General features: G+C 37.1%; 1 protein-coding gene across 1 annotated transcript in view; it reads right to left on the reverse strand.

Moving 5' to 3' along the window:
• BTBD9 (BTB domain containing 9) overlaps positions 1-16,600 on the reverse strand; it is a 117,719-nt gene that overhangs the window by 18,334 nt on the left and 82,785 nt on the right. The window contains exons 9-10 of the mRNA XM_040612351.1: positions 14,061-14,250; positions 5,481-5,588 (exon numbers count right to left, since the gene is read on the reverse strand). Of these exons, the coding sequence (XP_040468285.1) occupies positions 5,481-5,588; positions 14,061-14,250 (298 nt within the window). The remainder of the gene's footprint in view (positions 1-5,480; positions 5,589-14,060; positions 14,251-16,600) is intronic.

Consider the following 16,600-nt stretch of genomic DNA (forward strand, 5'->3'; position numbering starts at 1 on the left):
TTTTATCAAAGGAAATACAGCAGTGCCTGAAAACTAGAAACGCATATAGTACATTCTAGGACAGAAATATGAAACACTGGACAAGAGCAGTAAATCTCAATGTTGAAAATAATTCTTGAAAAAAAGATCAGTCAGAAGACAGCTAATAAAACTTGCATTCATATCCCAAAGGGCTTTTCATGTGAAAGTACTAATTACATTAATATAAAAACTATAGAAAAAAATTTGAGGGGAATTGAGCTGAGAGTTTAGGATCTGAAATAGCTATTATATAATGAAAAGATAATAAGCAATGAAAACATTAAATGAAGTTTGTAAGTTCTTAAACATTTATCATAACAGCTGAGTACAGCAGGGAGAAAAAAACCTACAAAATATGTTATAAACTTTCTGAAAATGAAGTCATGCCCTTCACAGGAAAATCATAAAACTGTCCCAAACCAGCCATACAGACAGTTGATAACAACTACCTTAGAACTGCCCATCAATAAACAATATTCACTGTCTCCCAAATTCTATCAGAGTATTAGAACCTTTTTTCCTGCTGGGGAATTGAACATGGTATGTCTGCTGCCAATGGATTAGATTCATTTCACAATAACTACACAAGAGAACTTTAAAGAACAGTACTGAGTTGATAACAGTCGTGATAGCCTGTTTCATATTTGTCTTTGCAGGGCTTATTTTATTAAAAGTGTCATTAACTCTGAGGTCTGACTCCTACTGGCCTTTGGTATCTTCAGTTTTTCATCTGACTTTCAGCCTCTTTGTCAGCAAATTCTTCTAACAAGTGCAGGTCTCTACTGTTCAACACTAATACATTCAAGCCCACTTATCATAAATGTTTTAAAAAATAGAATAGAACATGACTGTTTTTCATTACTGTCATACTGTGTAGAGAAAAACAGCTTATTGTGGAAAAGAAAAAAAAAATACCCTCCATAGAGCATTTGAAAATTGACAATTACACAACCAGTATGCATTAATTGGCTCTCACTTAAGGAAGGTACACAAGCTTTGCCTGTGAAGATAACAGACATCCAGTTTCTGTCTTCAGCCTTTCAAAACTGGGAGAAGGTTAGAAGTAGCCTGGCAGTTTCTGGCTTTGAGCCCTGAATTATTAATTTACACAAAATATTACATTAAAAATACCATTAAAACAACCCAAAGCAGCACATTGTCATTTTAAAGGGGAAGCTCATGCTTCAGTAGGCTGCCAAACCCAATATATGTTATTTAAACATAATTTAATTTTCTGTCTCATTGTTTTGTTTGCCACTTACTGATCATGAAAGGTGTCTGTTGAGGTCTGTGTTTGCTACCTTCACGGTTCGTTCTACCCCTTGTGCCAGAAATTCAGCAAGATGGTTTGGAGACCTCACAAGCCACTTGCGACACAGCACACTAATGACTTTCACAAAGGACTGTAACTCCACGGAAAAACTGGGTAGACAGAAAGGCAGGCAGCAAACAGCAAAGGAAACAACTCTTACCCACACGTCTTCAAAGACAGGGAGGTGAACAGAGAATATTACTAGCAAAGTAAATTTTCTCATTGCAGGTATTCTGTCTCCTCAAATGTGGGCCCCTGTGAAATTCCCCCATGTTCTAACTCTATCCACATTCATTTGCTACTGCAGCGTATCCAGAAAAGCCAGTGAGTTATTTTTCTGGAGTCTACCGCAGTATAGTAAACACACAACTAATGCCAAAAAGGCTAAACCTGGGATTTTGAAACCTTACTAACCACTTAGACTCTACTCACATCTCCAAAGTTTGTAAGAGAAACAGATGTAGCATGGAGTAAGCTTTTTGGAAAAAAATCAGTATTTTAGCCAGACACAAATACATGTATAATGCCTCCTAGCTGACTGTTGCTCTGAGGTACTCGTCAAACCGGCAATCACAGTCCCATACAAGGACACACCTGCTTCTCATTTTCTGTAAACAAACACACATACGCCTATGTGAGGACAATTTTTATACCAATGCAGGCATAGTTCTTTTTGGGCTGGGATGTCAAGTATCCATCAAAAAAATTAGGATTTGGCTGACACAAAAAATAGTTGCAAAATTTGACCACATTAGCAAAAGATTTGTTTTGTTTCCTCCAGGCGAAAGAGAGCTGCGGCATTCGTAAACATACAGAGAACAAACTGATGAGGGTACTGTTGCTTCCAGCCCATTAATGCTGTAGTCTGGTAAGGCAAATTGCTGAACGCAGGAATCTTTAACTGCCTGCCCAAACCTGACGATGAGTCAAACCCAGGCACAGTGCATGCGTTTGATTCTTGCCTTTCCTTGGGGAGCGCCTGAATCACTTGACTAAAAGGCATTCAGAGGCAGATTTCTCTGCTGGAGCTTTGCTGTTTGCATAAAATACCAATGTAATCATGGTAAGAGGAAGGACAGAGACAGAAAAAAAATAAGAAAAAAAATATCTATTGCATCCAGCAGGAGTATCTTTACCATTACACTATGACAGTAAACCAGACAAACTGTACCATCTCTGCCTCACTACAACATCTGTTAATTTTGGTTAAAATCCAACTTTTCAACTCCTCTGGTTGTTGTTCTTGTTAAAATTACATAAAGTGAAAATAACTTGTTTGTTTTCATGGCAGAAAATTCCATGTTTCCAATTTGTTTTGAGATGATTTGGGTTTTTTTAAACTTACAGAAACTAAATCAAAACCTGTTCCTATCAGTGAGTGGTTCAATATTTTCTTCTTCATCAAGATGTCCCTGTCACTATATCACAACCTCACCCAACAATTCTAAGTGAGGGCCTTCATTCAGTGCATGAGTCACTGGATATCTCTTCCGTTCTACATCCAACTATTTTGAGCGCTATCAGTATGGCTTTTTAGGTCACAGAACCATGTTTTAGTATTTTTCAGCAAAATAAAACTGGCCCAGTTCTGACTGTATGCAGCTATGATCCTCTGTACTTTACAGACCTGTCCTAACAGTTGCAACATTTGGCAGTTACATTTTATATATATATATTTACATTTATATATATAGTACATATTTTTCTAAATGACACATATACCTATTTATACAGTATTTAGACTTATCAACCTGCCATCACAATCAAAGTAGTTTTTGAGTTGAAGTCATTTCAGCATTGCTGCAAATCCTACTTGAAAAGAAAATCAAATATATTTAAAGGGTTTTCTGTGGTGGTGTGACTAAAATAAAAAGTCAAATTTGCCGATTATAAAGAGAAAGAAACTCAAACTGAACATGAAAAAGTGCTGTCAAATGCAAAGAAATCACCTGAAAATTGAGGGGGAAAAGGTGTGTGGATCCACAAACCTTTCCACTTATCTCAGTTACAGATGACACAGTATTTAAATGTAACTACAGAGGATAGAAAACTTTTGAAGAGACGAAGATTTTTTCAAATTGGTGCTTTTCCTTTACAATTTTCTACTTCTTGTTAAATTGAATTGTTCTGAAATCAAATGAGCTTTTGCAATTGTAAGCTTCAGAATCAGGTCTTTGTATTTGTTTTGACTTACAGACAGTGCTAGGACACTGAGTTTGGAGACCTCAGGATTAAAGACTAGCATTTTGCCAGCTGGATGCATGTCTCTCAGAGCAGGAAGGTAGGCAAAATGCAATTCTCTAATCTGCGTGAAAATAGTTCCTGCAGCCACAGCTTTGAGAACTTCCAGAGCACCCAGGTTTTGAATCAAGATCTTGAAGTATACCATGAGAAAGCAGCTATCTTTATTTCAGGATGCATGTGCAGTTGTCCAAGGTTAAGGCTTTAAAAAAAAAAAAAAAAAAGTGTAGTTTGAACGTGGTGAGTGGATACCTGAACTGGGCAGTCAATCAGCAATTCCATCTGCCCTGTGCATACTTAAGCAAGGGCTCCTTCTGACTCTCATATGCTATTAGTATCAAAATGTACCAGCAAAAAGTGTAAAGAAATGCTGATTCTATGTCTGTCTGTCTTTCTCCCCCGGGCCCTCTCTCTCCCCCCTCTCTGTTTCAGCTTTTTAGTGCTCCCAGTGCTGGAGGCAGACAAATAGATGCATTTTATCTATTACATTGAGATGCCTTTAAGAATGATAAAGTCTCCTCTACTCTTTCGCCAGACCTGCAGGCAGAACCCAAGTTTTCTGCTCATCAATACCCTGCCCTTTACAGACAGTGAAAGGACATGTCAAGATCTCCTTCAGCAACATGTCTAGACCGCATTGTAACATGTTTAAATTGCACTATTTGTTAAAGGATGGAATATAAACTTCAGAAAAATGTCTGTCAGCAGTGCTGCTAGAAAGGACTGAATAAATCTCTTGCTTGATGTGACAAATTAAGATGGATCTCTGAATTTGTAAAATCAATTTTGTTTTGGTTATCACAAATACAGGATGGGTGGGGGCTGTCCCCATATGAGCTGATGACTTCAATTTTGTCCCAGAAAAGAAAGGAAAGCATTATCAGGGGAAACCGACTTGAGGAAAATAATATTTTTCTGAGTCTGAGTTTCCCTGGGGATCCGCCAAGAGATCATATCTTATCAACATTCACTGAATGCTGAGCATACCTGGCTTCTGGATATGTAGCATAAATTTGCAGACTGTCTTTTCAGTCCTATAACAAGTATCCAGGTCATTCTTAACTTGGAATTAGAACTATCAAATGGTTTAAGAAGGCTATCAACACTGAATCGTTCCTCCATACTAAAAGAATAGGTTTTATCAGCAGATCCAATAATGGCAGAAAAGGCAACAGCACTATACATGTGGACAGTATTCATGCTGGATTTCTCTTCATTTAAGTATACAAATGAAAATGAGACAATTTTTCTCTTTTTTATCTCTTTTTAAGAAGTCTTTTTTTTCTATGGCATGGTCCTGTTCAGAAGCAGAACGCTCAGTGCATATAAGTCAGGTACTCTGCTTTTGAACAGAGGCAAGGTCAAGCTCAGGTAACTTTGATACTATGGTTTGGTCCCTTATCCTCACTCTCCCCACCTCCTTCAAATATCATACAACACAATTATATGCTCTGATAAGAGAGAGAGGCATTTGATTAAGAAAATCCTTCACCAAGCATGCTCTCTTTTCTCCCCTACCATGTTTTTCAAGGTGGGGTGATTTGACATCAAGGTCACTAACCATGTGAACTCTGGAGAAACATTTCAGTGATCACAAAACCAAGGGTATGGCAGGCAGACTGTTTCTGAGAATGTACAATCAATCAGATTGTTTGAAGATCCAGTACTGATGTGGATCTTCAGAACTTGATTCTTGTTTCAAAGTCTAGATATTTATCCACACTAGAAGCCGTTACCTCCTAAAGCTGTATTTACAAGGGTCTAGAGTTAGTAACCTACAGATTATGTAATGAATAGTTCTTTCACAGTCAGAAAGGCACCTATGTAAGTACTGAACAAAAGAATAAAAAACCCCCAAGTTTCCAGTTCTGACTTTATGCAAATAAATGGAAAAAATTAAACTTACTTGCAGGAAATTTTTGTGCGGTCGGCCACCATAGTCCACTGTTGCTGATTCGTTGAAACCTCAATGTAGTAGCTGTAGCTCCGATCATCACAGTCCCAAAGTAACAACCTGTGTATGAAGAAGTTGTTCTGTGATAAGTGAAATAAATATTAAACCAAGCTGCTTAATTTTTCCAGTCCTTTATTTCCTTCCCTTACTCCTTTATAAATACAGCTGGAACGTGCCTCTAACATTGAACAAGGTCTTTACTGTTTCTGTCATCTCAGACATGAGTGTCTCTATTCTTATTATCCTAAGGCCAGTAATAAACTCACAGAATTACAATAACCATCTTACTAACATTAATCTATTATATTAATCCAATTATTTTTAATTTATTTGAAAGTCAATAAATAACAAATTTATTTGGCATGTTGCATTGCCTGCTTTAAACCTGAATCAAAGATCTGTTTGGAAAGTTCAGTTTAAGAGGAGACAGAAAAAAGATTCCAGTGACTAAAAAGATTATGCTGTGTTCTTAACTGTATTCTCTTTTTTTTTTCTATATATATCAAAAATATACCCCCCCAAAAAAAAAAAAAAAAAACCGTAAGAAAATGGGAATTCCCAGTCCTGGTTCATCATAATGAGGCGAAAAGGCAATGAACTGTTGATCAAATTGCAAAAAAGGAGAAAAAAAAAAAAAAAAAGGAAGAAAATAGAGGTCTCAAGGACTCATTCCATACTCATCCTAACAAATGTGCAGCTCTTCAGGAAGGGCACTAAAGGACATATTGAACAGCCTTCAATTTCCATACTTGTTTCACAGAGGAGAAGATCTAAAGCATCAGGGATGTGATTTAAGTGCACCATTCTCAAAAAACACATCTGGAAAATGCTATATCTTCTCTACTACATCTCTTTATATGGGGATTATCTCCCTGTTGTAAGAGATATTTGAAACCTCAACATCATTCCTCAATTTAATTTTATTTCTAAGGATACAAATTAAAGCAAAACCAAGAACCTTGCCTCTCCTCTCCTCTCCCCCTCAGTGGATGAGATCGAGATACGTGTATGTAAGAAAGATATCTAGCACAGAATGCCTTTAGCAAAACCATGAAAAATTATATCCTGCATGTTTGCAAACCAATACAGAACATCCTTTTTTCCAATGAAAGATCCACAAATGTGAAGAGGGTATTTACACAACGGGGCAATGGACTGGCCATAACGGAGGCAGACACATCTGCAATTTCTTCTTTAGAAGCAGTTAAATGTTGTTCATATGTTGAGGAATAGATGTGTTTTGGCCTATATTTTACTTAAAACATTTGGCTGGTGTCTTTCCACTGATTAGCTGGGTACAGAGTTTAGAAAATCTAACTGCTGTTCTTACTATTCTCATGTAAACTCAATGGCAAATGTGATACCAAAACCCAAATTTCAAAACTCTTTTCTATTTGAGTTAGAAGTGACTGGAGGCAAACCCAGCATGCTGCATTTGCCATTCTCTGAAACAATGCTCTCTCATCCACCTACCCAAAGTTTTTGAATTGCAGTATGCTAAGTGAACAAACCACATTATGTCTGTCACGGAAAACTATTTTTTTCTGATTTTGTTTTTCTTAAATTTCTTACTCTCTGAACCCTTACTCAATACATCAATGGAAAATAAAGACTCTACTGCAATATATTGGCTGTTAACAACTGCTGCTGTCTCTTGATCCTCAGATTCATGTCAAAGTTAGCTAACACTTACTAGAATTACTGCTTAAATCTGACCATGTGTTACAGAAGCAAATGAACCTGCTGTAGTCAACCCAAGTACAGCTAGCTATCCAAAATAGCTGTAACCGCAATGATGTGATGACCTAAATGAGAATAGCTACAGCCACATGCACAGAGAAGTGTGAAAGCCAAGTAATAGAGCTAACCGGGGTTCCTTCTCTGGCTATGAGGAAGAACTTCCACAGAACAGCATGTTTCAAAGTGCAATAGATAAGGAAACATTGATTGTCAATGAAAATAGCCGAGATACACATAGAAAGAAAAGGAAGTTGTGCCACACTACAGACTTTCCCAGACACGGAGTTTCAAGCTGTCTCTCTTCAATTGCCTTTCAGAAGATCATCCAAATTCTGTATTATAAATCCCTTTCTTCCAGTTGAGAGTCTTTCTTGCTTTCAACTGCTACCTCTTCTGGGAGGAATATAACTGCAAAAATTATTGCTCACTCTTAACATTTAAAAAACCAACACTGCTAGAGGAAGGCAATAACCTAGCCAGTTGCTGAATGCACAATCCTTCCTCTTTAGAGAGAGGTGCTGCCACAAGCAGATGTTGGACCGTCTTTAGAATCTGGTTATTAAGAACACGTGTGTCTGCATCTTTGCCCCAAAAGCCAGTGCCATCACCTTCTTTTCAAAATAATCCGGTTTAGCTTTTTTTGTTTTAGGTTTTGGAATCCCAGCATTCACAGTGGAATAAGGTCTACTGGACAAACATTTAAAATAAACTCCCTAGATGCTCTCAACCGAATCCAGCTCATTAATATTAAAAAACCAAAAAGCTGACAAAAATAGCTTTAAGAAGCTAAAATAAAACACTTTTAACAGAAGCCTTTTAGCATATATTAATACTGTCTTCTTACAAATTATAAAAATTCATAGGGATGACAGAGTAAAAAATAAAAATCATTCCTGGTGGCATCATGAAAGACTTAACACCCCCCCATCCCAAAACAAAGCCACCCCAACTTCCACCACTCTTCCCCTGCTTCATCAGATCCTCCCCATTCTGCTTTTCTATTAGCTCGAAGGTCTCCAAATATTGAAGAGACTGAATGAAGCACATATTTTGTTTGAAAAAAAAACACCGCCACCACAAAATCTTATGGATTAAAATTTTGGATTTGATAACTACTAATAATCAAGAGATTCAGAGTTGATTTAACACCAATATTTAAACCAAGCCTTCTAAATGACAAAAAGAGGGAAAAGCAAAAATATACATAAATCTATTTTCTTTTAAAAAAGGCTATTAAAATGTAGCTAATTATGCTTTTCAGTAGGATGTTTTTCATCGGGGGGCTCAGTGTTGTTTCCTTGATTCATGCTTTCAAAGCTATAATCAACAGTTTAAATATCAGAAGCACACTGGTGACTAATTTCAACTAATACTAATTACTAATACTGTAATTAAAACACAGTTGGCTGGGCTTTAGAGCAAAAGGCTAACAGGACATATGTGTTCCTTTTAAGAATGCATATAGTTGCTCTCCCCCAAAACAACCTAGCCCAAGTTAAATAGGTTTAGAAAAGCATATGGCTTAGAATTATTACAAACCAAAGAATGAGTAAATTCAAGTTGGCAAAATCTTTCCCAAAGTGACTTAGCATGAATGCTAAATGTAGATTTTTGTTTCTTAGGGACTTGTGAAACTAAAACCCAATTTCTTTCTTCACCTCCCTGCAGCAGTTTTTTTAGAAAAGACTAGGGAGGGAGACTGATGTCAGGACCTATTTGGAATTTACGCCGCATGAAATACCTTTCTGGATAATAAGCAGTGAAAACCTTTTTGGTGATTACATGAATATTCACCAGTGTACACTGAGCATAGGGGTCACATTTTATGCCAGGTACAGTAATCTTTGAAACACATTCCAGGCAAACTACCAGGCTAAACTTTCGTATAGAAACTATGTCTTGCTATGGATGGATATTGAATGACAGGAAGAACATTCCACTTTAAAAGTCAGAACTATACGCATTGGGAATGCATCCGTTCACAGCAAAATTGCCGTGTTCCTAGGACTTTCCGTATTAGAATAAAAAGCTAAATTAGCTCTTGTTAGTAAATTTTGCCCTTAGGATTGAGAGGGAAAAGTGAGATGCAGCTTCATCCAGCTCACGCCCTGCAACACTCTGAGATTTAAGCATATTTCTCATGTGTCACTTCTGTATCTGAAATCTAAGCCTGTTAATCATATAACATGGTACCATTATCTACATCAAATGCTGATAACACCCCATTTTATAAAACAAAAGCTTTTCAAATATAAATAAAATTTCACATTACAGGTGTGTGAAACTGATTATATAGGCTACCTGTTACGTCAAAAGATGCTGCAGTACTTTTTTTAATGGTATTTTTCTAAATGTCATGCATTGCCCTCTGATTGATTGTTCTGCATTTACACAAGCGTTTTGTGCCATCTCTGATTGCTTTTTGTTCTTAGATTTCTGTGAGAAAGATTGTCATGGTTTAGTTCAGCCTGTCATATAACTACACATACTCAAGCTGTTAGCAGAATACCAAACAACAGTCATGCACCTGGTGGGATGATACCTGCTTCCTGAATACTGGAAGTCAGTAGTTACCATATACAGCATAAGTATTTGCTAGTACTGTGTTTGTAAACTACTTGCATACTTATAAAACACCAAAGAACAGAAATTAAAACTTGAGCTAGCAACACTTGTTGAAAGATAAGGAAAAAGAAAGAAAATCAAAACTGTATGGAAAAGATACTTTTTTTTTTTATACAATTGTCTACGTTTTTGCCTTCAGTTGTCTATAATCCCCTTTCATTTTCTACAGATATTTATGTTTCAGGAGTTATCTTGCAGGAAATCAATCTTTCTTCAGGATCCTGCAAAAGAGATAAAATTCCTCTGTCTGCTATGTGCTTATATGATCATTTATTCTGAGTTACAATTTCACTCTCAAGTCAGGCAAGCACAGAAAATGAGCAGCAAAGAAAGAAAAACTTCATAAGCAGAAGCGGTGTGGAAAATTAGGAAGCATAAGAGATGTATATGATGATGGCATAAACAAACAGGAAACAGATTAAAGCTAATTGATATCATTTGTTAATTTAAAAATCACACTGAATATGAAAAGCAAGACAGCTGGCTATCACATATTCATATTAGTAATAAAGTCTTCAAATAGATTAAACTGGGATAAGTTGTTAAAATACTTTTACAAAGATGCAATTAATATACTCAGAGTAAAGCTGCTATTCAGGACTGATTGCCAGCCTCTGGGAAGACTAGGGACATGGGCAAAAAAGAATCTCATGAAATTCAACAAGATCAAAAGCAAAATCCTGTACCTCACCCAGCCTAATCCATTGCAGTAAACAACTCTATGGTCTGTCTGTCTGTGCTAAAATTTTAGGGCACCTCCTATTCGATATGACTCCCAAGTCCTTAGTTGCCTGCGTGCCCTCCCAGCAGCGAAGGCTAACAGCATACCGAGCTGTAGGAACAGGTACTGAGCCAACAGAACAAAAGGAAGAGATTATGCTCATTTACTTGACCCTTGTTAGATAAAACATGACACATTGCATCCCATTTTGGACCCAAATACAAGACTGCTAGACCTGGGCCAGTCTAGTAGAGGACCATCAGGATCGCTGGGAGGCTGGAGCACATGCACTGTGCCAGAAGCTGAGGAAACTGGCTTGGTTAGCTCAAGAAGGTTCCTTGCTGGCCCTAAACCTAACAGCACTCTTTGGTATCTGAGAGCAGGTTATCAAAAAGACTGAGCCAGGCTCTTTACTGAGGTGCACAACAGGAAGAACAAAAGACAACGGTCAAAAATCGAAACAGGATGTTCCAGATGGACTAGAGGCATAGGAAAAAAAGAAATTGCATGGAGGCGGGGAGTACATTGGAACAGGCTACCCAGAGAAATTGTGGTATTTTCTTCCTTGGAGATATTCAAGATTTGAGTGCATAAAACCTTGAACAGGATGATCTTTCTTCATAGCTGACCTTCCTTTGAGGAACAAGCCAGGCTAGATGCCCTCCTCAAGTCTTTTCCCAACGTGAAGGGTTGTAAGCTTCTATGACAATGGGATGACTTTTGCAGAAAGCATGCATACAAGATACACTCCTGAAACATTACAACCTCTATGCATTTCTAATGCATATTTGAGTACCAAGAGATGTTCTGCCTTTTTCATACTCAGAATTTAGTTGCCATGGCAACATGTTCTGACTTGGAGGCTCTCTCCAGTGGTATTCCAATTTCTATAGACTAAAAGGAGCTCGTACCCTTTTTTCAAAGGCTCATATATTTACGGTCTCTGACAGAAATATATTCAATGGCACATTCATGTCCCTGAACTTAAAACACATGTACTTTAATTCCTAATTATTCATTTAGAATCCAAACCCACAGGTCTAATGACTCAGTTTCTGGGGGTACAGCAATTCATGTCATTCTGCAGTCATGCTGTACAGCCAGCCTCAAGAAAATGTTCCTGGAATTTTTTTTCTATTAGGTGGGAAGGTGAGATCAAGGCCATTTTCAAGCAAGCAAACAGCAGGAAAACAGGCACCAAACGCTGTTATATTAGCTGTGGAAGACATTCCATTCAAAGAAATCTGTTGCTTTCATTAAGACAAAATATTAAGATTTTTTTTCTTTATGTTTATACATAATTTGATTTTCATATCAGTCACGGATCTCCTGGTGTTAAATAAAGAGACCATTGTCACCATCTTTAGCATTGCACAGTACAAGAACATGTTCTAGACCCTTGCCAACGCTGTAGTTACCACATAGTGAAACCTTGCTTCCCCCACTCAAGGAGGCATCTTTCCCTTGGCTGCCTATGATCTGCAACAGATGCGGCTGTAACTCAGAACACTTGTTCTTCTAGGTAAAACACAAAGGAAGAGATGACATAGTGCTAGCATTTCTGTCTCGAGGCAATGCAAGTAGTCCCCTCTGTCAGAAGATACCCTAGATGACGACGTTTATTATTGTTGTTTTTTAAGGCAAGCTATTCATCTTGTTTCTACTATACATGCAGGAAAGCAGACAAAGAAAGAAGATTCTACCCTTATATGTGTAGAATGCAATACAACATAAATCATTAAATGCCTATTAGTTTTAAATTATGTAATGCTTAGTTGTTGGTTTGGGGTTTTTTGTGGATTTTTTTTTTATTTGCTCTACACACTTGCCGATTATGCAGTTATCATTTGTTGGTAACCTAAAGTCTAGTTCACCTAACATACTAATAATGGAACATTAAAAATCTTCTGCTCAAGAATAAACCCTAGTAAGGTCAAGTTTTTTGCACTGATTTGAAGAGATGGTATTATTCACCGATTGAAAGACAGCAGAAAACAGTAAGTTAGGAAGACAGGGACTATGAACTGAGAAACTACACGTTTTAGTTAATGCATTCCCCTCTTTCTCCTTTATGTGGCCAAAGCTTCCTGCTGTTACTTAAATTTAAGTTTAAAGTGGCAAGAAAATTATGTAATTACATTTTCAATTACCTCCTTTAAGAAATCTGAGTACTGCGTCTTCCTGTTTTTTTTTGCTTGAGATGCAACACTTAATTGAACATTAAAAACACCAAACGAGAAAGCATAAAACATTCATTGTCAAATGCTGCCAACTACATGCATTCTAATTCTTTCACGCAGCGCGAACAATGCCAGACTTGCATTATGCATAGCATCTATAGCTAGTATACAAACAAAACAGTACTTTCCTTAGGTTAGAGATTTGCCTGGATGTCTGATTTTAAACTTTATCTTCAGAGTTTTATAACCGTCGTAACAATGCCTCAAAGCAAACCAGAAATTGGCAGTTATAAAGGAACTTTCAAGTCTCACTTGTTCATCAGTTAGTTCGAAGAGGCAACTGACAGCTGGACAGCACCAAGCTAGTTCCTAGCAATACGTACCTATGTACATGGTCTCTGTTGTGAGCCAGTACCTCACCTGGGGTTTCCAACTTTGCTCACTGTTATTCTAACTTCAGAAACCTTTCTCTTTCTTTCACGGTCACAAAGAATACAAATCAAGTCCCTGACAACATATTCTAAATATACAAAGAACAGGAAGCCATTAAGATAAGGATTTGTATGTCTGATGTTATAAAACAAAAAATAATTTACAGTCAGAGATCTGAAGTTGGCAAGAATATTTTTGCCTTCACCTGTGAACAATCCCTCTCTCTAATCTCCTTTCAAAGTTTCTACATTAGGCAAAAGTTCGTTCTTCGCATGCTTACAAACATCCACTGTAGAAACAGCCCAATGAACTTCAGTCCAGACCTAAAGATATTCACTAACCCACCGCTGTAAAGCAATGTTCAGGTTACGGTGCCCTTATTATATACTCCATGTTCAAGTAAGAACCGGTACTAATTGTATAGTGCAAAGGAAACCTGGCTGGCTCGAGATGATGGCTTTCTTCAATAACTGTTTATGTTTTCACAATGAGGCGGATATGAGGAACTGCACCTACTTTGACCACAAATGAGGCTGCAATTAAGTTTCTATTTTAATATAAGTATATAACTTTAATCTTACAATTTGACTATTACTATTATTAAATCTCTGAAATGTAATATTTCCTGGAATTGCTCTGCTGTATCTCAACACATAAGTCACACATTTAATTTTTAACATGCCCATTATACTGAAGTAAGAAGCCAAATGACAACTACAAAACTAGTCCCCTAATTACCATCATTTCCAAACGTCATATATTCTAAGGAAAATAACAGTGTTCAGCAAAAGTTTCACTGCTGTCCTTAATTTAGAGAAAAATAAACGCTCTTACCGTATTGATCCAATCATGTAGGGCTGTGCTAGCTGTACTACAATAGCTCCGCTCCCAAGCTGATGGCATGTGTACCCAGAATCCCAATCATAGTTTTTTGTGTCTCCATTCAATAAGGCATTCCGACTGCGACTTACACCCTCTATCACACTGGCACAGTCTGCAATTGTTGCAACATTTTCAGTGGGAACTGTGAATTAAAAATACAAAGATGAGAGACATACAGTCAGAGAACAGTTCAGATACCAATGGTCTTTATTTCTAGCAAAGAATAGGGAAAAAGGAGAAAGAGAAAAAAAGGATGAAAGTATGATCAACACAAAGAAATTTAACTCTTATTTAATACAAACTATGAAACAGAATCAAGTGGTACAGATAATTTTTATAGCATCGATCCCAGAATAGCTTGCTAAATTAACAGATGGATTTCTGTCTTGGTGATATGAAATCAGTCCTTTAATACAACTGGGAGAAAATTACCTTATCTAGCAAAACTTTTAAAATTTTAAACTAACTTATTCCTGTTTTCATGACGAAACACCTCACCCCACCCCCGCCACCCCCAAATAAAAGAAAAAAATAAAAAAAAAAGAAAAAGAAGAGAGAGAGAAATAAGTGGGAGATAGTTTAAAGCATTGATCTGGACTGTGGGAAGCCAGGACTCAAAGTCTTTGAAACCAGGGCTTGAAGTCTCACAGCTCAGGAGACTATCTTCAACCCATACCTGCTGGCACTTCTGACAGGCTCTCTGTCTGTGATCAGAAATTGCACCCCAGAAATTAGAAAATTTAAATGCTTTTTAATACTTACAAAATCCTTCAATACAAGTATTGGACTACAAGAGGGAAGGAGACCAATAGGTCTGCCAGACAAATGGAACAGCAAGCACAGAACTATTTCTCATTCAGTCAAAAGACAGGATAAAGAGAAGATTAAATGCCATAAAAAAGAAATTGTAATAGCCCAATAGCAAAAGAAAAGAAAGTACTTAGAACTCATCCTACTGAAAAAAGGAAGGCTAAAACACAGGACAATGAGTTTCCTCCAGGAGACAGTAATGGAATCATACAGTACTTCCCCCCCTCCCTCTTAATTTCATCAAAGATCTTTGCTGGATAATTCTTTTCTCTATCCTATATGCAGCCATAAAAAGATGCCAGCATGCAGTAGCCCACTATGTCAAAGAAAGTCAAAGATACTACTGCAGAATATCAAACTGGCCTTCTTTCATTCACCTTACACGCAGTTATTTGAATATTAGAGGGAAAATACCAAATTAGGGAGCTCAAAGAATTTTCAAATTAGTAAACGCATTCCTGGGAAAATCACGACAAGAGGAAGGATGTTTCAGTGGGAAAAAAAAGTAAGATTACAATTCTAATTGCACAGGCCAGTGCTAAACTGCTACCCTGTGCTGCAACATGTATAATGAACTTTCTTTCACCTCTACAACCCTATTGCGATCAGTGTACATATCCAGCACTGTGGTCCATGTGTCAGCGTCCTCTAAGTTCAGTTCTTCCTCCTCCCTGGTACATCCGAAACTGAACTCTCTAGCTTGGAAACTGCTGTTATAAACCAAATTAGATAAAGGATAATATAACTCTTTACTAGGCACTTTTAGAAGCAGGGGAGCATTACATGCTTGGCAATAAAAAAAAAAAAAAAAAAAAAAAAAAGCTTAGCGTTGGGAGTTGTTATTCTTTAGCAAAGGATGTAACTTTAGTGTTGGTTTCCAGAAAGCTTCCCAAGGAGAGGAATGCTCTTCTTGTATGTACTTAGTCCTGCTTAATCTGACTTAAATCAACGCTAAGTAGTTTCCCCCTTCCTTTCAAATCAAACAATATTCATAATATAGTTAGAACCTGACATAATTTCAGCAATTTCATCAAAAATCAAGACAACAGCAGCTCCTCTGGGAGCAGGCTGCAAGAAAGAGGTTTATTTTCTTGCGCATAGAGTACTTTTCCAGCACTGTTTTACAAACACTTCCAATACTTGGTTTTGGAGCCTCCTATTATTTCCCTTTGTTAACATTCAACCAAGCATGGTACTTTCTTTCTGTTTGTAATTTAGAGAGAGAATCCTGAGCTTTTTGAACATCACCTTCCAGCAGGATGGCAGATAAACATGAAAAAAAAAAAAAAGAAAAAGAAAAAGCTATTTGAGACACCTTAGGTCCAGCACTTTACTAAAATGCTCAGTTTTTAGTTAACCTCTACAACTTTTCAAATTCTCTCTCAAAAAAAATTAACAAGACTGAAAAATGATCCTCTCTGAACATGTAAAAATCAAGGTTGCCAGTTGAGCCTTTTTTGGGGAGGAGGTGGTGGTGGTGTTAAAAACACTGACTGCTTTATCTAAACGATAACAAAAAATCTTTCGGCACAGGTTGCATTAAAAAAATGCTAAGATTTTGTGTGACAGCCTCTGATAAAGGACAATCAATCTGTGTGGTAACGCAGTTTGGAAGACAGAGAAAGATAAGTTAAAAAAGTTATCTGAATGACAACGATCAATTTAACAAAATTTTCAAATTC

Source organism: Falco naumanni, chromosome 12 (genome assembly GCF_017639655.2).
Source record: "Falco naumanni isolate bFalNau1 chromosome 12, bFalNau1.pat, whole genome shotgun sequence".
Taxonomy (NCBI): Eukaryota; Metazoa; Chordata; class Aves; order Falconiformes; family Falconidae; genus Falco; species Falco naumanni.